Consider the following 27,868-nt stretch of genomic DNA (forward strand, 5'->3'; position numbering starts at 1 on the left):
TCCCCTGACTCTAACCCTGACCCATAGAGGAATACTCCCCTGACTCTAACCCTGACCCATAGAGGAATACTCCCCTCACTCTAACCCTGACCCATAGAGGAATACTCCCCTCACTCTAACCCTGACCCATAGAGGAATACTCCCCTCACTCTAACCCTGACCCATAGAGGAATACTCCCCTCACTCTAACCCTGACCCATAGAGGAATACTCCCCTCACTCTAACCCTGACTCTAACCCTGACCCATAGAGGAATACTCCCCTCACACTAACCCTGACTCATAGAGGAATACTCCCCTCACTCTAACCCTGACCCATAGAGGAATACTCCCCTGACTCTAACCCTGACCTATAGAGGAATACTCCCCTGACTCTAACCCTGACTCTAACCCTGACTCTAACCCTGTCTCTAACCCTGACTCTAACCCTGACTCTAACACTAACCCTGACTCTAACCCTGACCCATAGAGGAATACTCCCCTCACTCTAACTCTAACCCTGACTCTAACCCTGACTCTAACACTAACCCTGACTCTAACCCTGACCCATAGAGGAATACTCCCCTGACTCTAACCCTGACCCATAGAGGAATACTCCCCTCACTCTAACCCTGACTCTAACACTAACCCTGACTCTAACCCTGACCCATAGAGGAATACTCCCCTGTCTCTAACCCTGACCCATAGAGGAATACTCCCCTCACTCTAACCCTGACCCATAGAGGAATACTCCCCTGACTCTAACCCTGACCCATAGAGGAATACTCCCCTCACTCTAACCCTGACCTATAGAGGAATACTCCCCTCACTCTAACCCTGACTCTAACCCTGACCTATAGAGGAATACTCCCCTCACTCTACCCTGACCCATAGAGGAATACTCCCCTCACTCTAACCCTGACCCATAGAGGAATACTCCCCTGACTCTAACCCTGACCCATAGAGGAATACTCCCCTCACTCTAACCCTGACCTATAGAGGAATACTCCCCTCACTCTAATCCTGACTCTAACCCTGACCCATAGAGGAATACTCCCCTCACTCTAATCCTGACTCTAACCCTGACCCATAGAGGAATACTCCCCTCACTCTAACCCTGACCTATAGAGGAATACTCCCCTCACTCTAACTCTGACCCATAGAGGAATACTCCCCTCACTCTAACCCTGACCCATAGAGGAATACTCCCCTCACTCTAACCCTGACCTATAGAGGAATACTCCCCTCACTCTAATCCTGACTCTAACCCTGACCCATAGAGGAATACTCCCCTCACTCTAACCCTGACCCATAGAGGAATACTCCCCTCACTCTAACCCTGACCTATAGAGGAATACTCCCCTCACTTTAACCCTGACCCATAGAGGAATACTCCCCTGACTCTAACCCTGACCCATTGAGGAATACTCCCCTGACTCTAACCCTGACTCTAACACTAACCCTGACTCTAACCCTGACCCATAGAGGAATAGTCCCCTCACTCTAACCCTGACCTATAGAGGAATACTCCCCTCACTCTAACCCTGTCTCCAACCCTGTCCCATAGAGGAATACTCCCCTCACTCTAACCCTGACCCATAGAGGAATACTCCCCTGACTCTAACTCTGACTCTAACCCTGTCTCTAACCCTGACTCTAACACTAACCCTGACCCATAGAGGAATACTCCCCTCACTCTAACCCTGACCCATAGAGGAATACTCCCCTCACTCTAACCCTGACCCATAGAGGAATACTCCCCTCACTCTAACCCTGACCCATAGAGGAATACTCCCCTCACTCTAACCCTGACTCTAACCCTGACCCATAGAGGAATACTCCCCTCACTCTAACCCTGACCTATAGAGGAATACTCCCCTCACTCTAACTCTGACCCATAGAGGAATACTCCCCTCACTCTAACCCTGACCTATAGAGGAATACTCCCCTCACTCTAATCCTGACTCTAACCCTGACCCATAGAGGAATACTCCCCTCACTCTAACCCTGACCCATAGAGGAATACTCCCCTGACTCTAACCCTGACTCTAACCCTGACCCATAGAGGAATACTCCCCTCACTCTAACCCTGACCCATAGAGGAATACTCCCCTCACTCTAACCCTGACCTATAGAGGAATACTCCCCTCACTCTAACCCTGACCCATAGAGGAATACTCCCCTGACTCTAACCCTGACCTATAGAGGAATACTCCCCTGACTCTAACCCTGACCCATAGAGGAATACTCCCCTCACTCTAACCCTGACCCATAGAGGAATACTCCCCTCACTCTAACCCTGACCCATAGAGGAATACTCCCCTCACTCTAACCCTGACTCTAACCCTGACCCATAGAGGAATACTCCCCTCACTCTAACCCTAACTCTAACCCTGACCCATAGAGGAATACTCCCCTCACTCTAACCCTGACTCTAACCCTGACCCATAGATGAATACTCCCCTCACTCTAACCCTGACTCTAACCCTGACCTATAGAGGAATACTCCCCTCACTCTAACCCTGACCCATATAGGAATACTCCCCTCACTCTAACCCTGACCCATAGAGGAATACTCCCCTCACTCTAACCCTGTATCTAACCCTGACTCTAACCCTGACTCTAACACTAACCCTGACCCATAGAGGAATACTCCCCTCACTCTAACCCTGACCCATAGAGGAATACTCCCCTCACTCTAACCCATAGAGGAATACTCCCCTCACTCTAACCCTGACTCTAACCCTGACCCATAGAGGAATACTCCCCTCACACTAACCCTGACTCATAGAGGAATACTCCCCTCACTCTAACCCTGACCCATAGAGGAATACTCCCCTCACTCTAACCCTGACTCTAACCCTGACCCCATAGAGGAATACTCCCCTCACTCTAACCCTGACCTATAGAGGAATACTCCCCTCACTCTAACCCTGACTCTAACCCTGTCTCTAACCCTGTCTCTAACCCTGACTCTAACCCTGACCCATAGAGGAATACTCCCCTGACTCTAACCCTGACCCATAGAGGAATACTCCCCTCACTCTAACTCTAACCCTGACTCTAACCCTGACTCTAACACTAACCCTGACTCTAACCCTGACCCATAGAGGAATACTCCCCTCACTCTAACCCTGACTCTAACACTAACCCTGACTCTAACACTAACCCTGACTCTAACCCTGACCCATAGAGGAATACTCCCCTGTCTCTAACCCTGACCCATAGAGGAATACTCCCCTCACTCTAACCCTGACCTATAGAGGAATACTCCCCTCACTCTAACCCTGACTCTAACCCTGACCTATAGAGGAATACTCCCCTCACTCTACCCTGACCCATAGAGGAATACTCCCCTCACTCTAACCCTGACCCATAGAGGAATACTCCCCTCACTCTAATCCTGACTCTAACCCTGACCCATAGAGGAATACTCCCCTCACTCTAATCCTGACTCTAACCCTGACCCATAGATGAATACTCCCCTCACTCTAACCCTGACCCATAGAGGAATACTCCCCTCACTCTAACCCTGACCCATAGAGGAATACTCCCCTCACTCTAACCCTGACCCATATAGGAATACTCCCCTCACCCTAACCCTGACCCATAGAGGAATACTCCCCTCACTCTAACCCTGACTCTAACCCTGACCCATAGAGGAATACTCCCCTCACTCTAACCCTGACCCATAGAGGAATACTCCCCTAACCCTAACCCTGACCCTGACCTATAGAGGAATACTACCCTCTCTAACCCTGTCAAGGTTAATGTAGTAGGAGGAGGAGGACCAAGGTTAATGTAGTAGGAGGAGGAGGACCAGGGTTAATGTAGGATGAGGAGGAGGACCAGGGTTAATGTAGTAGGAGGAGGAGGACCAAGGTTAATGTAGGAGGAGGAGGAGGACCAAGGTTAATGTAGGAGGAGGAGGAGGACCAGGGTTAATGTAGTAGGAGGAGGAGGACCAGGGTTAATGGAGGAGGAGGACCAGGGTTAATGTAGTAGGAGGAGGAGGACAAAGGTTAATGTAGTAGGAGGAGGAGGACCAGGGTTAATGTAGTAGGAGGAGGAGGACCAAGGTTAATGTAGTAGGAGGAGGAGGACCAAGGTTAATGTAGTAGGAGGAGGACCAAGGTTAATGTAGTAGGAGGGGGAGGAGGACCAAGGTTAATGTAGTAGGAGTAGGAGGACCAAGGTTAATGTAGGAGGAGGAGGAGGACCAGGGTTAATGTAGTAGGAGGGGGAGGAGGACCAAGGTTAATGTAGTAGGAGTAGGAGGACCAAGGTTAATGTAGTAGGAGGAGGAGGACCAGGGTTAATGTAGTAGGAGGAGGATGACCAAGGTTAATGTAGGAGGAGGAGGAGGACCAGGGTTAATATAGTAGGAGGAGGAGGACCAAGGTTAATGTAGTAGGAGGAGGAGGACCAAGGTTAATGTAGTAGGAGGGGGAGGAGGACCAAGGTTAATGTAGTAGGAGTAGGAGGACCAAGGTTAATGTAGTAGGAGGAGGAGGACCAGGGTTAATGTAGTAGTAGGAGGAGGAGGACCAGGGTTAATGTAGTAGGAGGAGGAGGAGGACCAGGGTTAATGTAGTAGGAGGAGGAGGACCAGGTTTAATGTAGTAGTAGGAGGAGGACCAGGGTTAATGTAGTAGGAGGAGGAGGACCAGGGTTAATGTAGTAGGAGTAGGAGGACCAGGGTTAATGTAGTAGGAGGAGGAGGACCAGGGTTAATGTAGTAGGAGGAGGAGGACCAGAGTTAATGTAGTAGGAGGAGGAGGACCAGGGTTAATGTAGTAGGAGGAGGAGGACCAGGGTTAATGTAGTAGGAGGAGGAGGAGGAGGACCAGGGTTAATGTAGTAGGAGGAGGAGGAGGACCAGGGTTAATGTAGTAGGAGGAGGAGGACCAGGGTTAATGTAGTAGGAGGAGGAGGACCAGGGTTAATGTAGGAGGAGGAGGAGGACCAGGGTTAATGTAGGAGGAGGAGGAGGACCAGGGTTAATGTAGGAGGAGGAGGAGGACCAGGGTTAATGTAGTAGGAAGGGGAGGAGGACCAGGGTTAATGGAGGAGGAGGAGGACCAGGGTTAATGGAGGAGGAGGAGGACCAGGGTTAATGTAGTAGGAGGAGGAGGACCAGGGTTAATGTAGTAGTAGTAGGAGGAGGAGGACCAGGGTTAATGTAGTAGTAGGAGGAGGAGGACCAGGGTTAATGTAGTAGTAGGAGGAGGAGGACCAGGGTTAATGTAGTAGGAAGGGGAGGAGGACCAGGGTTAATGTAGTAGGAGGAGGAGGACCAGGGTTAATGTAGTAGGAGGAGGAGGACCAAGGTTAATGTAGTAGGAGGAGGAGGAGGACCAGGGTTAATGTAGGAGGAGGAAGAGGACCAGGGTTAATGTAGTAGGAGGAGGAGGAGGACCAGAGTTAATGTAGGAGGAGGAGGAGGACCAGGGTTAATGTAGTAGGAGGAGGAGGAGGAGGACCAGGGTTAATGTAGTAGGAAGGGGAGGAGGACCAGGGTTAATGTAGTAGGAGGAGGAGGACCAGGGTTAATGTAGTAGGAGGAGGAGGAGGACCAGGGTTAATGTAGGAGGAGGAGGAGGACCAGGGTTAATGTAGTAGGAGGAGGAGGAGGACCAGGGTTAATGTAGGAGGAGGAGGAGGACCAGGGTTAATGTAGTAGGAAGGGGAGGAGGACCAGGGTTAATGTAGTAGGAGGAGGAGGACCAGGGTTAATGTAGTAGGAAGGGGAGGAGGACCAGGGTTAATGTAGTAGGAGGAGGAGGACCAGGGTTAATGTAGTAGGAGGAGGAGGACCAGGGTTAATGTAATAGGAGGAGGAGGAGGACCAGGGTTAATGTAGTAGGAGGAGGAGGACCAGGGTTAATGTAGTAGTAGGAGGAGGACCAGGGTTAATGTAGTAGTAGGAGGAGGACCAGGGTTAATGTAGTAGGAGGAGGAGGACCAGGGTTAATGTAGTAGGAGGAGGAGGACCAGGGTTAATGTAGTAGGAGGAGGAGGACCAGGGTTAATGTAGTAGGAGGAGGAGGACCAGGGTTAATGTAGTAGGAGGAGGAGGACCAGGGTTAATGTAGTAGGAGGAGGAGGAGGACCATGGTTAATGTAGTAGGAGGAGGAGGACCAGGGTTAATGTAGTAGGAGGAGGAGGACCAGGGTTAATGTAGTAGGAGGAGGAGGACCAGGATTAATGTAGTAGGAGGAGGAGGACCAGGATTAATGTAGTAGGAGGAGGAGGACCAGGGTTAATGTAGTAGGAAGGGGAGGAGGACCAGGGTTAATGTAGTAGGAGGAGGAGGACCAGGATTAATGTAGTAGGAGGAGGAGGACCAGGGTTAATGTAGTAGTAGGAGGAGGACCAGGGTTAATGTAGTAGGAGGAGGAGGACCAGGGTTAATGTAGTAGGAAGGGGTGGAGGACCAGGGTTAATGTAGTAGGGGGAGGAGGACCAGGGTTAATGTAGTAGGAGGAGGAGGAGGACCAGGGTTAATGTAGTAGGAGGAGGAGGACCAGGGTTAATGTAGTAGGAGGAGGAGGACCAGGGTTAATGTAGTAGGAGGAGGAGGACCAGGGTTAATGTAGTAGGAGGAGGAGGACCAGGGTTAATGTAGTAGGAGGAGGAGGACCAGGGTTAATGTAGGAGGAGGAGGACCAGGGTTAATGTAGGAGGAGGAGGACCAGGGTTAATGTAGGAGGAGGAGGACCAGGGTTAATGTAGGAGGAGGAGGAGGAGGACCAGGGTTAATGTAGTAGGAGGAGGAGGACCAGGGTTAATGTAGGAGGAGGAGGAGGACCAGGGTTAATGTAGTAGGAGGAGGAGGACCAGGGTTAATGTAGTAGGAGGAGGAGGAGGACCAGGGTTAATGTAGTAGGAGGAGGAAGACCAGGGTTAATGTAGTAGGAGGAGGACCAGGGTTAATGTAGTAGGAGGAGGAGGAGGACCAGGGTTAATGTAGTAGTAGGAGGAGGACCAGGGTTAATGTAGTAGGAAGGGGAGGAGGACCAGGGTTAATGTAGTAGGAGGTGGAGGACCAGGATTAATGTAGTAGGAGGAGGAGGACCAGGGTTAATGTAGTAGTAGGAGGAGGACCAGGGTTAATGTAGTAGGAAGGGGAGGAGGACCAGGGTTAATGTAGTAGGAGGAGGAGGAGGACCAGGGTTAATGTAGGAGGAGGACCAGGGTTAATGTAGTAGGAGGAGGAGGACCAGGGTTAATGTAGTAGGAGGAGGAGGACCAGGTTAATGTAGTAGGAGGAGGAGGACCAGGGTTAATGTAGTAGGAGGAGGAGGAGGACCAGGGTTAATGTAGTAGGAGGACCAGGGTTAATGTAGTAGGAGGAGGACCAGGGTTAATGGAGGAGGAGGACCAGGGTTAATGTAGTAGGAGGAGGACCAGGGTTAATGTAGTAGGAGGAGGACCAGGGTTAATGTAGTAGGAGGAGGACCAGGGTTAATGTAGTAGGAGGAGGAGGACCAGGGTTAATGTAGTAGGAGGAGGAGGACCAGGGTTAATGTAGTAGGAGGAGGAGGACTAGGGTTAATGTAGGAGGAGGAGGAGGACCAGGGTTAATGTAGTAGGAGGAGGAGGACCAGGGTTAATGTAGTAGGAGGAGGAGGACCAGGGTTAATGTAGTAGGAGGAGGAGGACCAGGGTTAATGTAGTAGGAGGAGGAGGACCAGGGTTAATGTAGTAGGAGGAGGGGGAGGACCAGGGTTAATGTAGTAGGAAGGGGAGGAGGACCAGGGTTAATGTAGGAGGAGGAGGACCAGGGTTAATGTAGTAGGAGGAGGAGGACCAGGGTTGATGTAGTAGGAGGAGGAGGAGGATGACCAGGTTAATTGTAGTAGGAGGAGGGGGAGGACCAGGGTTAATGTAGTAGGAGGAGGACCAGGGTTAATGTAGGAGGAGGAGGACCAGGGTTAATGTAGTAGGAGGAGGAGGAGGACCAGGGTTAATGTAGGAGGAGGAGGAGGACCAGGGTTAATGTAGTAGGAGGAGAGGAGACCAGGGTTAATGTAGTAGGAGGAGGAGGAGGACCAGGGTTAATGTAGTAGGAGGAGGAGGACCAGGGTTAATGTAGTAGTTAGGAGGTGGAGGAGGACCAGGGTTAATGTAGTAGTAGGAGGAGGAGGAGGACCAGGGTTAATGTAGTAGTAGGAGGAGGAGGAGGACCAGGGTTAATGTAGTAGGAGGAGGAGGAGGAGGACCAGGGTTAATGTAGGAGGAGGAGGAGGACCAGGGTTAATGTAGGAGGAGGAGGAGGACCAGGGTTAATGTAGTAGGAGGAGGAGGACCAGGGTTAATGTAGTAGGAGGAGGAGGAGGACTAGGGTTAATGTAGTAGGAGGAGGAGGACCAGGGTTAATGTAGTAGGAGGAGGACCAGGGTTAATGTAGTAGGAGGAGGAGGACCAGGGTTAATGGAGGAGGAGGAGGAGGACCAGGGTTAATGTAGTAGGAAGGGGAGGAGGACCAGGGTTAATGTAGTAGGAGGAGGAGGACCAGGGTTAATGTAGGAGGAGGGACCAGGGTTAATGTAGTAGGAGGAGGAGGACCAGGGTTAATGTAGTAGGAGGAGGAGGACCAGGTTAATGTAGTAGGAGGAGGAGGACCAGGGTTAATGTAGTAGGAGGAGGAGGAGGACCAGGGTTAATGTAGTAGGTGGACCAGGGTTAATGTAGTAGGAGGAGGACCATGGTTAATGGAGGAGGAGGACCAGGGTTAATGTAGTAGGAGGAGGACCAGGGTTAATGTAGTAGGAGTGAGGACCAGGGTTAATGTAGTAGGAGGAGGAGGACCAGGTTAATGTAGTAGGAGGAGGAGGACCAGGGTTAATGTAGTAGGAGGAGGAGACCAGGGTTAATGTAGTAGGAGGAGGAGGACCAGGGTTAATGTAGGAGGAGGAGGAGGACCAGGGTTAATGTAGTAGGAGGAGGAGGACCAGGGTTTAATGTAGTAGGAGGAGGAGGAGGACCAGGGTTAATGTAGTAGGAGGAGGAATACCAGGGTTAATGTAGTAGGAGGAGGACCAGGGTTAATGTAGTAGGAGGAGGAGGACCAGGGTTAATGTAGTAGGAGGAGGAGGACCAGGGTTAATGTAGTAGGAGGAGGAGGACCAGGGTTAATGTAGTAGGAGGAGGAGGACCAGGGTTAATGTAGTAGGAGGAGGAGACCAGGGTTAATGTAGTAGGAGGAGGGGAGGACCAGGGTTAATGTAGTAGGAAGGGGAGGAGGACCAGGGTTAATGTAGGAGGAGGAGGACCAGGGTTAATGTAGTAGGAGGAGGAGGACCAGGGTTGATGTAGTAGGAGGAGGAGGAGGAGGACCAAGGTTAATGTAGTAGGAGGAGGGGGAGGACCAGGGTTAATGTAGTAGGAGGAGGACCAGGGTTAATGTAGAAGGAGGAGGACCAGGGTTAATGTAGTAGGAGGAGGAGGAGGACCAGGGTTAATGTAGGAGGAGGAGGAGGACCAGGGTTAATGTAGTAGGAGGAGGAGGACCAGGGTTAATGTAGTAGGAGGAGGAGGAGGACCAGGGTTAATGTAGTAGGAGGAGGAGGACCAGGGTTAATGTAGTAGTAGGAGGTGGAGGAGGACCAGGGTTAATGTAGTAGTAGGAGGAGGAGGAGGACCAGGGTTAATGTAGTAGTAGGAGGAGGAGGAGGACCAGGGTTAATGTAGTAGGAGGAGGAGGAGGAGGACCAGGGTTAATGTAGTAGGAGGAGGAGGACCAGGGTTAATGTAGGAGGAGGAGGAGGACCAGGGTTAATGTAGTAGGAGGAGGAGGACCAGGGTTAATGGAGGAGGAGGAGGAGGACCAGGGTTAATGTAGTAGGAGGAGGAGGACCAGGATTAATGTAGTAGGAGGAGGAGGACCAAGGTTAATGTAGTAGGAGGAGGAGGACCAGGGTTAATGTAGTAGGAGGAGGAGGACCAGGGTTAATGTAGGAGGAGGAGGAGGACCAGGGTTAATGTAGTAGGAGGAGGAGGACCAGGGTTAATGTAGTAGGAGGAGGAGGAGGACCAGGGTTAATGTAGTAGGAGGAGGAATACCAGGGTTAATGTAGTAGGAGGAGGACCAGGGTTAATGTAGTAGGAGGAGGAGGACCAGGGTTAATGTAGTAGGAGGAGGAGGACCAGGGTTAATGTAGTAGGAGGAGGAGGACCAGGGTTAATGTAGTAGGAGGAGGAGGACCAGGGTTAATGTAGTAGGAGGAGGAGGACCAGGGTTAATGTAGTAGGAGGAGGAGGAGGACCAGGGTTAATGTAGTAGGAGGACCAGGGTTAATGTAGTAGTAGGAGGAGGACCAGGGTTAATGTAGTAGGAGGAGGAGGACCAGGGTTAATGTAGTAGGAGGAGGACCAGGGTTAATGGAGGAGGAGGACCAGGGTTAATGTAGTAGGAGGAGGAGGAGGACCAGGGTTAATGTAGTAGGAGGAGGAGGACCAGGGTTAATGTAGTAGTAGGAGGAGGACCAGGGTTAATGTAGTAGGAGGAGGACCAGGGTTAATGTAGTAGGAGTAGGAGGACCAGGGTTAATGTAGTAGGAGGAGGAGGACCAGGGTTAATGTAGTAGGAGGAGGAGGAGGACCAGGGTTAATGTAGGAGGAGGAGGAGGACCAGGGTTAATGTAGTAGGAGGAGGAGGACCAGGGTTAATGTAGTAGGAGGAGGACCAGGGTTAATGTAGTAGGAGGAGGAGGACCAGGGTTAATGTAGTAGGAGGAGGAGGACCAGGGTTAATGTAGTAGGAGGAGGACCAGGGTTAATGTAGTAGGAGGAGGAGGACCAGGGTTAATGTAGTAGGAGGAGGAGGACCAGGGTTAATGTAGTAGGAGGAGGAGGACCAGGGTTAATGTAGTAGGAGGAGGAGGACCAGGGTTAATGTAGTAGGAAGGGGAGGAGGACCAGGGTTAATGTAGTAGGAGGAGGAGGACCAGGGTTAATGTAGTAGGAGGAGGAGGACCAGGGTTAATGTAGTAGGAGGGGGAGGACCAGGGTTAATGTAGTAGGAAGGGGAGGAGGACCAGGGTTAATGTAGGAGGAGGAGGAGGACCAGGGTTAATGTAGTAGGAGGAGGAGGACCAGGGTTAATGTAGTAGGAGTAGGAGGACCAAGGTTAATGTAGTAGGAGGAGGAGGACCAGGGTTAATGTAGTAGGAGGAGGAGGAGGACCAGGGTTAATGTAGTAGGAGGAGGAGGAGGACCAGGGTTAATGTAGTAGGAGGAGGAGGAGGACCAGGGTTAATGTAGTAGGAGGAGGAGGACCAGGGTTAATGTAGGAGGAGGAGGACCAGGGTTAATGTAGGAGGAGGAGGAGGACCAGGGTTAATGTAGTAGGAGGAGGAGGAGGACCAGGGTTAATGTAGTAGGAGGAGGAGGACCAGGGTTAATGTAGTAGGAGGAGGGGGAGGACCAGGGTTAATGTAGTAGGAGGAGGGGGAGGACCAGGGTTAATGTAGTAGGAGGAGGGGGAGGACCAGGGTTAATGTAGGAGGAGGAGGACCAGGGTTAATGTAGGAGGAGGAGGACCAGGGTTAATGTAGGAGGAGGAGGAGGAGGACCAGGGTTAATGTAGTAGGAGGAGGAGGACCAGGGTTAATGTAGTAGGAGGAGGAGGACCAGGGTTAATGTAGTAGGAGGAGGACCAGGGTTAATGTAGTAGGAGGAGGGGGAGGACCAGGGTTAATGTAGTAGGAGGAGGACCAGGGTTAATGTAGTAGGAGGAGGAGGACCAGGGTTAATGTAGTAGGAGGAGGAGGACCAGGGTTAATGTAGTAGGAGGAGGGGGAGGACCAGGGTTAATGTAGTAGGAAGGGGAGGAGGACCAGGGTTAATGTAGTAGGAGGGGGAGGACCAGGGTTAATGTAGTAGTAGGAGGAGGACCAGGGTTAATGTAGTAGGAGGAGGAGGACCAGGGTTAATGTAGTAGGAGGAGGACCAGGGTTAATGTAGGAGGAGGAGGAGGAGGACCAGGGTTAATGTAGTAGGAGGAGGAGGACCAGGGTTAATGTAGGAGGAGGAGGAGGACCAGGGTTAATGTAGGAGGAGGAGGAGGACCAGGGTTAATGTAGTAGGAGGAGGAGGACCAGGGTTAATGTAGTAGGAGGAGGAGGAGGACCAGGGTTAATGTAGTAGGAGGAGGACCAGGGTTAGAGAAGAGATGGGTTGGTGGTGGGGGGAGATCGGGGGGAGGTTGTAGTGGTCTGATTAGAGAAGAGATGGGTTGGTGGTGGGGGGAGGTTGGGGGGAGGCTGTAGTGGTCTGATTAGAGAAGAGATGGGTTGGTGGTGGGGGGAGGCTGGAGTGGTCTGATTAGAGATGGGTTGGTGGTCGGGGGGAGGCTGTAGTGGTCTGATTAGAGAAGAGATGGGTTGGTGGTGGGGGGCGGTCGGGGGAGGCTGGAAGGGTCTGATTAGATATGTTTTGGTGGTAGGGTAGTTGTTCTGGTCTGATTGCGTCTCATGTGTTTCATGAGTGTTTCTTGAGAGCCATCTCTGTTTGCTGAATGAGGATTGAATAGCGCCCCTCCTCCCCCTCAGCTGACCAGCAGAAGGAGAGGGAGTGTGCCTTCACTGAGCAGCAGCAGCAGTGGGAGATGGAGCGCGTTGCGGTGGGGGAGGGACGTGTTTCCCCCGAGAACACCACGATCCACTGCTCTAAAGGATCTCACTGCTTCGGCCTCTGGGAGAAGAGTCCTCCTGGAGACGTCAGGCTGGTCAAACAAGGTGACAGTCTGCAACTAACCCTAACCTAGCACCACACACAGTCTACAACTAACCCAGCACCACACACAGTCAACAACTAACCCAGCACCACACACAGTCAACAACTAACCCAGCACCACACACAGTCAACAACTAACCCAGCACCACATAGTCTACAACTAACCCAGCACCACACACAGTCAACAACTAACCCAGCACCACACACAGTCAACAACTAACCCAGCACCACACACAGTCAACAACTAACCCAGCACCACATAGTCTACAACTAACCCAGCACCACACACAGTCTACAACTAACCCAGCACCACACACAGTCTACAACTAACCCAGCACCACACACAGTCAACAACTAACCCAGCACCACACACAGTCAACAACTAACCCAGCACCACATAGTCTACAACTAACCCAGCACCACACACAGTCAACAACTAACCCAGCACCACATAGTCTACAACTAACCCAGCACCACACACAGTCAACAACTAACCCAGCACCACACACAGTCTACAACTAACCCAGCACCACACACAGTCAACAACTAACCCAGCACCACATAGTCTACAACTAACCCAGCACCACACACAGTCAACAACTAACCCAGCACCACATAGTCTACAACTAACCCAGCACCACACACAGTCAACAACTAACCCAGCACCACATAGTCTACAACTAACCCAGCACCACACGCAGTCAACAACTAACCCAGCACCACACACAGTCTACAACTAACCCAGCACCACACACAGTCAACAACTAACCCAGCACCACATAGTCTACAACTAACCCAGCACCACATAGTCTACAACTAACCCAGCACCACACACAGTCAACAACTAACCTAGCACCACACACAGTCTACAACTAACCCAGCACCACACACAGTCTACAACTAACCCAGCACCACACACAGTCAACAACTAACCCAGCACCACATAGTCTACAACTAACCCAGCACCACACACAGTCAACAACTAACCCAGCACCACACACAGTCTACAACTAACCCAGCACCACACACAGTCTACAACTAACCCAGTACCACACAGTCTACAACTAACCTAGCACCACACAGTCTACAACTAACCCAGCACCACACAGTCTACAACTAACCCAGCACCACACACAGTCTGCAACTAACCCAGCACCACACACAGTCTGCAACTAACCCAGCACCACACACAGTCTGCAACTAACCCAGCACCACACAGTCTGCAACTAACCCAGCACCACACAGTCTACAACTAACCCAGCACCACACAGTCTACAACTAACCCAGCACCACACACAGTCTGCAACTAACCCAGCACCACACACAGTCTGCAACTAACCCAGCACCACACACAGTCTGCAACTAACCCAGCACCACACACAGTCTGCAACTAACCCAGCACCACACACAGTCTGCAACTAACCCAGCACCACACACAGTCTACAACTAACCCAGCACCACACACAGTCTGCAACTAACCCAGCACCACACACAGTCTGCAACTAACCCAGCACCATACACAGTCTACAACTAACCCAGCACCATACACAGTCTACAACTAACCCAGCACCATACACAGTCTACAACTAACCCAGCACCATACACAGTCTACAACTAACCCAGCACCACACACAGTCTACAACTAACCCAGCACCACACACAGTCTACAACTAACCCCAACACAGCACCAAACACACAGTCTACAACTAACCCTAACCCAGCACCACAGACACATAGTCTGCAACTGACCCAGCACCACACACAGTCTACAACTAACCCTAACCCAGCACCACACACAGTCTACAACTAACCCTAACTCGGCACCACACACAGTCTACAACTAACCGTAACCCAGCACCATACACAGTCTACAACTAACCCTAACCCAGCACCACACACAGTCTACAACTAACCCTAACCCAGCACCACAGACAGTCTACAACTAACCCAGCACCACACACAGTCTACAACTAACTCCAACCCAGCACCACACACAGTCTACAACTAACTCCAACCCAGCACCACACACACACACAGTCTACAACTAACCCAGCACCACACACAGTCTACAACTAACCCTAACCCAGCACCACACACACATAGTCTACAACTAACCCAGCACCACACACAGTCTACAACTAACCCTAACCCAGCACCAAACACACAGTCTACAACTAACCCTAACCCAGCACCACACACACAGTCTACAACTAACCCAGCACCACACACACAGTCTACAACTAACCCTAACCCAGCACCACACACACAGTCTACAACTAACCCAGCACCACACACAGTCTACAACTAACCCTAACCCAGCACCACACACACAGTCTACAACTAACCCAGCACCACACACACAGTCTACAACTAACCCAGCACCACACACACACAGTCTACAACTAACCCAGCACCACACACACACAGTCTACAACTAACCCAGCACCACACACACACAGTCTACAACTAACCCAGCACCACACACACACAGTCTACAACTAACCCAGCACCACACACACACAGTCTACAACTAACCCAGCACCACACACACACAGTCTACAACTAACCCAGCACCACACACACACAGTCTACAACTAACCCAGCACCACACACACACAGTCTACAACTAACCCAGCACCACACTGTCTACAACTAACCCCAACCCAGCACCACACACACACAGTCTACAACTAACCCTAACCCAGCACCACACACACAGTCTACAACTAACCCAGCACCACACACAGTCTACAACTAACCCTAACCCAGCACCACACGCACAGTCTACAACTAACCCTAACCCAGCACCACACACACACAGTCTACAACTAACCCAGCACCACACACACAGTCTACAACTAACCCAGCACCACACACACACAGTCTACAACTAACCCAGCACCACACACACACAGTCTACAACTAACCCAGCACCACACAGTCTACAACTAACCCAGCACCACACACAGTCTGCAACTAACCCAGCACCACACACAGTCTACAACTAACCCTAACCCAGCACCACACAGTCTACAACTAACCCTAACCCTGCACCACACACAGTCTACAACTAACCCAGCACCACACACAGTCTACAACTAACCCTAACCTAGCACCACACACACACACAGTCTACAACTAACCCTAACCCAGCACCACACACAGTCCACAACTAACCCTAACCCAGCACCACACAGTCTACAACTAACCCAGCACCACACACACACAGTCTACAACTAACCCTAACCCAGCACCACACACAGTCTACAACTAACCCAGCACCACACACAGTCTACAACTAACCCAGCACCACACACAGTCCACAACTAACCCCAACCCAGCACCACACACAGTCTACAACTAACCCTAACCCAGCACCACACACAGTCTACAACTAACCCAGCACCACACACAGTCTACAACTAACCCTAACCCAGCACCACACACAGTCCACAACTAACCCTAACCCAGCACCACACACAGTCCACAACTAACCCTAACCCAGCACCACACACAGTCCACAACTAACCCTAACACAGCACCACACACAGTCTACAACTAACCCTAACCCATCACCATACACAGTCTACAACTAACCCTAACCCAGCACCACACACAGTCCACAACTAACCCTAACACAGCACCACACACAGTCTACAACTAACCCTAACCCATCACCATACACAGTCTACAACTAACCCTAACCCATCACCATACACAGTCTACAACTAACCCTAACCCAGCACCACACACAGTCCACAACTAACCCTAACACAGCACCACACACAGTCTACAACTAACCCTAACCCATCACCATACACAGTCTACAACTAACCCTAACCCAGCACCACACACACATGATTCCATATGTGTTATTTAATAGTTCTGATGTCTTCACTAATAGTCACTACTAGTCTATCTAATAGTAAAAATAAAGAAAACCCCTGTAATGAGTAGGTGTGTCCAGACTGTTGACTGGTACTGTATATGAATTCTCTTCCCGGGACATCTGCCTGCTGGATCAGCAAGGTCCACTGAAGCACAGAAATACTGCCTCTCTTTCTCCCCATCACTTCATCTCCCCTCCCTCCTGTCACCTCTAGGTTGTTGGACTCACCTTGGCGACCAGCAGGAGTGTCGGGACGACCGTTGCGTGGTAACCAACCTGCCTCCTCAGATCCAGAATGGGACGTATCACTTCTGCTGCTGTAGTACTGACATGTGTAACGTCAACTTCACTGAGGACTTTCCTCTGCCCAGTCCCACTACAGCCCAGCCGCTATGTAAGTTAACCTAACCCTAACCTCTGACCCTAACCGTTCTCCCCTGCCCTGTCCCACTACAGCCCAGCCGCTATGTAAGTTAACCTAACCCTAACCTCTGACCCTAACCGTTCTCCCCTGCCCTGTCCCACTACAGCCCAGCCGCTATGTAAGTTAACCTAACCCTAACCTCTGACCCTAACCGTTCTCCCCTGCCCTGTCCCACTACAGCCCAGCCGCTATGTAAGTTAACCTAACCCTAACCTCTGACCCTAACCCCTGACCCCTAACCCAACCCCACTACAGCCCGGCCGCTATGTAAGTTAACCTAACCCTAACCTCTGACCCTAACCGTTCTCCCCTGCCCGGTCCCACTACAGCCCAGCCGCTATGTAAGTTAACCTAACCTCTGACCCTAACCGTTCTCCCCTGCCCAGTCCCACTACAGCCCAGCCGCTATGTAAGTTAACCTAACCCTAACCTCTGACCCTAACCCCTGACCCAACCCCACTACAGCCCAGCCAGTATGTAACTGACATATCCTTTAACCCTAACCCCTAACCAACCCCACTACAGCCCAGCCAGTATGTAACTGACATATCCTTTAACCCTGACCCCTTACCAACCCCACTACAGCCCAGCCAGTATGTAACTGACATATCCTTTAACCCTAACCCCTTACCAACCCCACTACAGCCCAGCCAGTATGTAACTGACAATTCCTTTAACCCTGACTCTGTACCGGTACCCCCTGTATATAGCCTCATTACTAACAGGTACCCCCTGTATATAGCCTCATTACTAACCGGTACCCCTTGTATATAACCTCCACATTGACTCTGTACCGGTACCCCTTGTATATAGTCTCCACATTGACTCTGAACTGGTACCCCCTGTATATAGTCTGTATATAGCCTCCACATTGACTCAGTAACGGTACCCCCTGTATATAGCCTCCACATTGACTCTGTACCGGTGCCACCTGTATATAACCTCCACATTGACTCTGTACTGGTACCCCCTGTATACAGCCTCATTACTAACCGGTACCCCCTGTATATAGCCTCCACGTTGACTCTGTACCAGTACCCCCTGTATATAGTCTCTACATTGACTCTGTACCGGTACCCCCTGTATATAGCCTCATTACTAACTGGTACCCCCTGTATATAGCCTCTACATTGACTCTGTACCAGTACCCCCTGTATATAGCCTCATTACTAACCAGTACCCCCTGTATATAGTCTCCACATTGACTCTGTACCGTAATACCCTGTATATAGCCTCCACATTGACTCTGTACCGGTACCCCCCTGTATATAGTCTCCACATTGACTCTGTACCGGTACACCCTGTATATAGCCTCCACACTGACTTTGAACCAGAACCATCTGTATATAGCCTCTACATTGACTCTGTACCAGTACCCCCTGTATATAGCCTCATTACTAACCAGTACCCCCTGTATATAGTCTCCACATTGACTCTGTACCGTAATACCCTGTATATAGCCTCCACATTGACTCTGTACCGGTACCCCCCTGTATATAGTCTCTACATTGACTCTGTACCGGTACCCCCTGTATATAGCCTCCACACTGACTTTGAACCAGAACCATCTGTATATAGCCTCCACATTGACTCTGTACCGGTACCCCCTGTATATAGCCTCCACACTGACTTTGAACCAGAACCATCTGTATATAGCCTCCACATTGACTCAGTACCGGTACCCCCTGTATATAGCCTCCACATTGACTCTGTACCGGTACCCCTTGTATATAGCCTCCACATTGACTCTGTACCGGTACCCCTTGTATATAGCCTCCACATTGACTCAGTACCGGTACCCCCTGTATATAGCCTCCACACTGACTTTGAACCAGAACCATCTGTATATAGCCTCTACATTGACTCTGTACCAGTACCCCCTGTATATAGCCTCATTACTAACCAGTACCCCCTGTATATAGTCTCCACATTGACTCTGTACCGGTACCCCCCTGTATATAGTCTCCACATTGACTCTGTACCGGTACCCCCTGTATATAGCCTCCACACTGACTTTGAACCAGAACCATCTGTATATAGCCTCCACATTGACTCTGTACCGGTACCCCCTGTATATAGCCTCCACACTGACTTTGAACCAGAACCATCTGTATATAGCCTCCACATTGACTTTGAACCAGAACCATCTGTATATAGCCTCCACATTGACTCTGTACCGGTACACCCTGTATATAGCCTCCACATTGACTCTGAACCAGAACCATCTGTATATAGCCTCCACATTGACTCTGTACCGGTACCCCCTGTATATAGCCTCCACATTAACCCTGTACCCCCTGTATATAGCCTCCACATTGACTCTGTACCAGTACCCCCTGTATATAGCCTCCACATAGACTCTGTACTGGTACCCTCCTGTATATAGTCTCCACACTGACTCTGTACCGTAATACCCTGTATATAGCCTCCACATTGACTCTGTACTGGTACCCCCTGTATATAACCTCCACATTGACTCTGTACCGTAATACCCTGTATATAGTCTCCACATTGACTCTGTACCGTAATACCCTGTATATAGCCTCCACATTGACTCTGTACTGGTACCCTCCTGTATATAGCCTCCACACTGACTCTGTACCGTAATACCCTGTATATAGCCTCCACATTGACTCTGTACTGGTACCCTCCTGTATATAGCCTCCACACTGACTCTGTACCGGTACCCCCTGTATATAGCCTCCACACTGACTCTGTACCGTAATACCCTGTATATAGCCTCCACATTGACTCTGTACCGTAATACCCTGTATATAGCCTCCACATTGACTCTGTACTGGTACCCTCCCGTATATAGCCTCCACACTGACTCTGTACCGTAATACCCTGTATATAGTCTCCACATTGACTCTGTACCGTAATACCCTGTATATAGTCTCCACATTGACTCTGTATATAGCCTCCACATTGACTCTGTACCGGTACCCCCTGTATATAGCCTCCACATTGACTCTGTACCGTAACACCCTGTATATAGCCTCCACATTGACTCTGTACCGTAATACCCTGTATATAGCCTCCACATTGACTCTGTACTGGTACCCTCCCGTATATAGCCTCCACACTGACTCTGTACCGTAATACCCTGTATATAGTCTCCACATTGACTCTGTATATAGCCTCCACATTGACTCTGTACCGGTACCCCCTGTATATAGCCTCCACATTGACTCTGTACCGTAACACCCTGTATATAGCCTCCACATTGACTCTGTACCGGTACCCCCTGTATATAGCCTCCACATTGACTCTGTACTGGTACCCTCCTGTATATAGCCTCCACACTGACTCTGTACCGTAATACCCTGTATATAGTTTCCACACTGACTCTGTACCGTAATACCCTGTATATAGCCTCCACATTGACTCTGTACCCCTCCCTGTATATAGCCTCCACATTGACTCTGTACCGTAATACCCTGTATATAGCCTCCCCATTGACTCTGTACCGTAATACCCTGTATATAGCCTCCACATTGACTCTGTACCCCTCCCTGTATATAGCCTCCACATTGACTCTGTACCCCTCCCTGTATATAGCCTCCACATTGACTCTGTACCGTAATACCCTGTATATAGCCTCCACATTGACTCTGTACCGTAACACCCTGTATATAGCCTCCACATTGACTCTGTACCCCTCCCTGTATATAGCCTCCACATTGACTCTGTACCGTAACACCCTGTATATAGCCTCCACATTGACTCTGTACCGTAATACCCTGTATATAGCCTCCACATTGACTCTGTACCGTAATACCCTGTATATAGCCTCCACATTGACTCTGTACCGTAATACCCTGTATATAGCCTCCACATTGACTCTGTACCGTAATACCCTGTATATAGCCTCCACATTGACTCTGTACCAGTACCCCCTGTATATAGCCTCCACATTGACTCTGTACCAGTACCCCCTGTATATAGCCTCCACATTGACTCTGTACCAGTACCCTCTGTATATAGCCTCCACATTGACTCTGTACCGTAATACCCTGTATATAGTCTCCACATTGACTCTGTACCGTAATACCCTGTATATAGTCTCCACATTGACTCTGTACCGTAATACCCTGTATATAGCCTCCACATTGACTCTGTACCGTAATACCCTGTATATAGCCTCCACATTGACTCTGTACCAGTACCCCCTGTATATAGCCTCCACATTGACTCTGTACCAGTACCCCCTGTATATAGCCTCCACATTGACTCTGTACCAGTACCCTCTGTATATAGCCTCCACATTGACTCTGTACCGTAATACCCTGTATATAGTCTCCACATTGACTCTGTACCGTAATACCCTGTATATAGTCTCCACATTGACTCTGTACCGTAATACCCTGTATATAGCCTCCACATTGACTCTGTACCGTAATACCCTGTATATAGTCTCCACATTGACTCTGTACCGTAATACCCTGTATATAGCCTCCACATTGCCTCATTATTATTTTACTGCTCTTTAATTATTTGTTACTTTTATTTATTTTATATCTGCACCACTGTGAGTTCAGTGCTCGTGGTTCAGGGCTGGTCAGTCTGCATTTCACTGTGAGGTCTCCACCTGGTGGTTCAGGGCTGGTCAGTCTGCATTTCACTGTGAGGTCTCCACCTGGTGGTTCAGGGCTGGTCAGTCAGCATTTCACTGTGAGGTCTCCACCTGGTGGTTCAGGGCTGGTCAGTCAGCATTTCACTGTGAGGTCTCCACCTGGTGGTTCAGGGCTGGTCAGTCAGCATTTCACTGTGAGGTCTCCACCTGGTGGTTCAGGGCTGGTCAGTCTGCATTTCACTGTGGGGTCTCCACCTGGTGGTTCAGGGCTGGTCAGTCTGCATTTCATTGTGAGGTCTCCACCTGGTGGTTCAGGGCTGGTCAGTCTGCATTTCACTGTGAGGTCTCCACCTGGTGGTTCAGGGCTGGTCAGTCTGCATTTCACTGTGAGGTCTCCACCTGGTGGTTCAGGGCTGGTCAGTCTGCATTTCACTGTGAGGTCTCCACCTGGTGGTTCAGGGCTGGTCAGTCTGCATTTCACTGTGAGGTCTCCACCTGGTGGTTCAGGGCTGGTCAGTCAGCATTTCACTGTGAGGTCTCCACCTGGTGGTTCAGGGCTGGTCAGTCTGCATTTCACTGTGAGGTCTCCACCTGGTGGTTCAGGGCTGGTCAGTCAGCATTTCACTGTGAGGTCTCCACCTGGTGGTTCAGGGCTGGTCAGTCTGCATTTCACTGTGAGGTCTCCACCTGTTGGTTCAGGGCTGGTCAGTCAGCATTTCACTGTGAGGTCTCCACCTGGTGGTTCAGGGCTGGTCAGTCTGCATTTCACTGTGAGGTCTCCACCTGGTGGTTCAGGGCTGGTCAGTCTGCATTTCACTGTGAGGTCTCCACCTGGTGGTTCAGGGCTTGTCAGTCTGCATTTCACTGTGAGGTCTCCACCTGGTGGTTCAGGGCTGGTCAGTCTGCATTTCACTGTGAGGTCTCCACCTGGTGGTTCAGGGCTGGTCAGTCAGCATTTCACTGTGAGGTCTCCACCTGGTGGTTCAGGGCTGGTCAGTCTGCATTTCACTGTGAGGTCTCCACCTGGTGGTTCAGGGCTGGTCAGTCTGCATTTCACTGTGAGGTCTCCACCTGGTGGTTCAGGGCTGGTCAGTCTGCATTTCACTGTGAGGTCTCCACCTGGTGGTTCAGGGCTGGTCAGTCAGCATTTCACTGTGAGGTCTCCACCTGGTGGTTCAGGGCTGGTCAGTCAGCATTTCACTGTGAGGTCTCCACCTGGTGGTTCAGGGCTGGTCAGTCTGCATTTCACTGTGAGGTCTCCACCTGGTGGTTCAGGGCTGGTCAGTCTGCATTTCACTGTGAGGTCTCCACCTGGTGGTTCAGGGCTGGTCAGTCAGCATTTCACTGTGAGGTCTCCACCTGGTGGTTCAGGGCTGGTCAGTCAGCATTTCACTGTGAGGTCTCCACCTGGTGGTTCAGGGCTGGTCAGTCTGCATTTCACTGTGAGGTCTCCACCTGGTGGTTCAGGGCTGGTCAGTCTGCATTTCACTGTGAGGTCTCCACCTGGTGGTTCAGGGCTGGTCAGTCAGCATTTCACTGTGAGGTCTCCACCTGGTGGTTCAGGGCTGGTCAGTCAGCATTTCACTGTGAGGTCTCCACCTGGTGGTTCAGGGCTGGTCAGTCTGCATTTCACTGTGAGGTCTCCACCTGGTGGTTCAGGGCTGGTCAGTCAGCATTTCACTGTGAGGTCTCCACCTGGTGGTTCAGGGCTGGTCAGTCAGCATTTCACTGTGAGGTCTCCACCTGGTGGTTCAGGGCTGGTCAGTCTGCATTTCACTGTGAGGTCTCCACCTGGTGGTTCAGGGCTGGTCAGTCTGCATTTCACTGTGAGGTCTCCACCTGGTGGTTCAGGGCTGGTCAGTCAGCATTTCACTGTGAGGTCTCCACCTGGTGGTTCAGGGCTGGTCAGTCAGCATTTCACTGTGAGGTCTCCACCTGGTGGTTCAGGGCTGGTCAGTCTGCATTTCACTGTGAGGTCTCCACCTGGTGGTTCAGGGCTGGTCAGTCTGCATTTCACTGTGAGGTCTCCACCTGGTGGTTCAGGGCTGGTCAGTCAGCATTTCACTGTGAGGTCTCCACCTGGTGGTTCAGGGCTGGTCAGTCAGCATTTCACTGTGAGGTCTCCACCTGGTGGTTCAGGGCTGGTCAGTCTGCATTTCACTGTGAGGTCTCCACCTGGTGGTTCAGGGCTGGTCAGTCTGCATTTCACTGTGAGGTCTCCACCTGGTGGTTCAGGGCTGGTCAGTCAGCATTTCACTGTGAGGTCTCCACCTGGTGGTTCAGGGCTGGTCAGTCAGCATTTCACTGTGAGGTCTCCACCTGGTGGTTCAGGGCTGGTCAGTCTGCATTTCACTGTGAGGTCTCCACCTGGTGGTTCAGGGCTGGTCAGTCTGCATTTCACTGTGAGGTCTCCATCTGGTGGTTCAGGGCTGGTCAGTCTGCATTTAGTGGATTTTCTACTAAGTTCAATGGACTTTTTAATATTGCTGGATTTTGTTTTAATGTCTGGATTCCGTGACATCGCCTGTGTTCACCGCAACACAGATGTTAAAGGGCCTAATAATACCCTTTTAGTGCTAGAGATAAGACTTCCTGACATTTCAGCCTGTTCTGGTGGGATGGAGTTTTGGCCTGCCTGGTGACCAGGCAGTAAATTAGTTAATAGGCCAATAAGAAAAGAGTTCCGAACATCTCTGCCAATGACAGCTAGTTTTCAGTTTTCCCTTCCCCAATCAGACCAAAGCTATTTTTGTTCCTTTTTGGCCATTTTAATTAAAAAACTATCACAGGAACGCGCAGCTCCTGCTCTGAAATTTGTGGAGAGTGGAAATGAAGAGCGGGCTGGCACTGTTAAGAACTTGGTTCTTGGTTTCACACAACCTTTGGTTTCACACAACCTCTCAACACTGCAGCAGACGACCTGGTTGATTTTGGTGAGAACTCCGGCATGACAGCGACCTCTCACAGAATTCCTCAACCTGCCAATCTGAGACCGTGGTTGTGGTTCCGTTGTGGAATCTTGCTTGTTTGTAGGTGACCAAATACTTATTTTCCACCATCATTTGCAAATAAATTCATTAAAAATCCTACAATGTGATTTTCTGGAGAAAATGTTTTGTCATTTTTGTCTGTCATAGTTGAAGTGTACCTATGATGAAAAATACAGGCCTCTCTCATCTTTTTAAGTGGGAGAACTTGCACAATTGGTGGCTGACTAAATACTTTTTTGCCCCACTGTATTGGTTTATTTTGATAAGAGATGAACATGTAATGAATTGAAGGTTATTTGTCGATGTAAAAATGAATCACTTTTAATGTTATCAGATTTGGGTCGCAAGATATTCTTGTGACTAGGTTAGAGGTCATGGGTTAGAGACAGACTAACAGGTTGTTTATGTCCTGCTGTAGACCACCAGAATACTACTAGGTTATAGACAGACTAACAGGTTGTTTATGTCCTGCTGTAGACCACCAGAATACTACTAGTTTATAGACAGACTAACAGGTTGTTTATGTCCTGCTGTAGACCACCAGAATACTACTAGGTTATAGACAGACTAACAGGTTGTTTATGTCCTGCTGTAGACCACCAGAATACTACTAGGTTAGAGACAGACTAACAGGTTGTTTATGTCCTGCTGTAGACCACCAGAATACTACTAGGTTAGAGACAGACTAACAGGTTGTTTATGTCCTGCTGTAGACCACCAGAATACTACTAGGTTAGAGACAGACTAACAGGTTGTTTATGTCCTGCTGTAGACCACCAGAATACTACTAGGTTAGAGACAGACTAACAGGTTGTTTATGTCCTGCTGTAGACCACCAGAATACTACTAGGTTATAGACAGACTAACAGGTTGTTTATGTCCTGCTGTAGACCACCAGAATACTACTAGGTTAGAGACAGACTAACAGGTTGTTTATGTCCTGCTGTAGACCACCAGAATACTACTAGGTTAGAGACAGACTAACAGGTTGTTTATGTCCTGCTGTAGACAACCAGTTGCAGTGTGAAGAGACCATAGTCATCTCCTTGGCTGTTGTCTCTGTGCTGGCTGTCATCATCTTTGCTGCCTTCTTCGGTTACCGCATGATGCACAGTGAGTAACCATGGTGATGACCAGACAATAATATGATGCTTATCTCTGTTTATCCCCGTGACCTAAGCCTCTGTCTGACTGTGTATGTATTCTCAGGAGGTGGTAAACAGGGCCTTCATAATCTCAACATGATGGAGGGAGCTGGTTCTGAGAGCTCTCTGGACCTGGACAACCTCAAACAACTGGAGGTCAGATGGCTACAGCTACTACAGCTACTACAGTTACTACAGCTACTACAGTTACTACAGCTACTACAGTTACTACAGTTACTACAGCTACTACAGTTACTACACCTACTACAGTTATTACAGTTATTACAGCTACTAAAGTTATTACAGTTATTACAGTTATTACAGCTGCTACAGTTATTACAGTTATTACAGCTACTACAGCTACTACAGTTACTACAGCTACTACAGTTATTACAGCTACTACAGTTATTACAGCTACTACAGTTATTACAGCTACTACAGTTATTACAGCTACTAAAGTTATTACAGCTGCTACAGCTACTACAGTTACTACAGCTACTACAGTTATTACAGCTACTGAAGTTATTACAGTTATTACAGCTGCTACAGTTATTACAGTTATTACAGTTACTACAGCTACTACAGTTATTACAGCTGCTACAGTTATTACAGCTACTACAGTTATTACAGTTATTACAGCTGCTACAGTTATTACAGCTACTACAGTTACTACAGCTACTACAGTTACTACAGCCACTACAGCTACTACAGTTATTACAGTTACTACAGCTACTACAGTTATTACAGCTACTACAGTTATTACAGCTACTACAGTTATTACAGCTGCTACAGTTACTACAGTTATTACAGCTACTACAGTTATTACAGCTGCTACAGTTATTCCAGCTGCTACAGTTATTACAGCTGCTACAGTTATTACAGCTGCTACAGTTATTACAGCTACTACAGTTACTACAGTTATTACAGCTGCTACAGTTATTACAGTTATTACAGCTGCTACAGTTATTACAGCTACTACATTTATTATAGCTACTACAGTTATTACAGCTACTACAGTTATTAAAGCTGCTACAGTTACTACAGTTATTACAGCTACTACAGTTACTACAGTTATTACAGCTACTACAGTTACTACAGTTATTACAGCTACTACAGTTATTACAGCTATTACAGCTACTATAGTTATTACAGTTACTACAGCTACTACCGTTATTACAGCTACTAGTTATTACAGCCACTACAGTTATTACAGCTGCTACAGTTATTACAGTTATTACAGCTACTACAGTTATTACAGCTGCTACAGTTATTACAGCTGCTACAGTTATTACAGCTACTACAGTTATTACAGCTGCTAAAGTTATTACAGCTACTACAGTTATTACAGCTACTACAGTTATTACAGCTGCTACAGTTATTACAGTTATTACAGCCACTACAGTTATTACAGCTACTACAGTTACTACAGTTATTACAGCTACTACAGTTACTACAGTTATTACAGCTACTACAGTTACTACAGCTGCTACAGTTATTACAGCTGCTACAGTTATTACAGCTGCTACAGTTATTACAGCTGCTACAGTTATTACAGCTGCTACAGTTATTACAGCTACTACAGTTATTACAGCTACTACAGCTGCTACAGGTATTACAGCTACTACAGTTATTACAGCTACTACAGTTATTACAGCTACTACAGCTGCTACAGTTATTACAGCTACTACAGCTATTACAGCTACTACAGTTATTAAAACTACTACAGTTATTACAGCTACTACAGTTATTACAGCTACTACAGTTATTACAGCTACTACAGTTATTACAGCTACTACAGCTGCTACAGTTATTACAGCTACTACAGCTATTACAGCTACTACAGTTATTAAAACTACTACAGTTATTACAGCTACTACAGTTATTACAGCTACTACAGTTATTACAGCTGCTACAGTTATTACAGCTACTACAGTTATTACAGCTACTACAGTTATTACAGCTACTACAGTTACTACAGCTACTACAGTTATTACAGTTACTACAGCCACTACAGCTACTACAGTTATTACAGTTATTACAGTTACTACAGTTATTACAGTTATTACAGCTACTACAGTTATTACAGCTGCTACAGTTATTACAGCTACTACAGTTACTACAGTTA

General features: G+C 49.1%; 1 protein-coding gene across 1 annotated transcript in view; it reads left to right on the forward strand.

Moving 5' to 3' along the window:
- LOC116361513 (bone morphogenetic protein receptor type-2) overlaps positions 1–25,988 on the forward strand; it is a gene marked incomplete at its 3' end in the record, with an annotated part of 38,987 nt that extends 12,999 nt beyond the window's left edge. The window contains exons 2-5 of the mRNA XM_031816007.1: positions 12,536–12,721; positions 16,823–17,002; positions 25,607–25,711; positions 25,808–25,988. Of these exons, the coding sequence (XP_031671867.1) occupies positions 12,536–12,721; positions 16,823–17,002; positions 25,607–25,711; positions 25,808–25,988 (652 nt within the window). The remainder of the gene's footprint in view (positions 1–12,535; positions 12,722–16,822; positions 17,003–25,606; positions 25,712–25,807) is intronic.
- Between the last annotated feature and the right edge of the window lie 1,880 nt (positions 25,989–27,868).

Source organism: Oncorhynchus kisutch, unplaced genomic scaffold, assembly GCF_002021735.2.
Source record: "Oncorhynchus kisutch isolate 150728-3 unplaced genomic scaffold, Okis_V2 scaffold727, whole genome shotgun sequence".
NCBI lineage: Eukaryota > Metazoa > Chordata > Actinopteri > Salmoniformes > Salmonidae > Oncorhynchus > Oncorhynchus kisutch.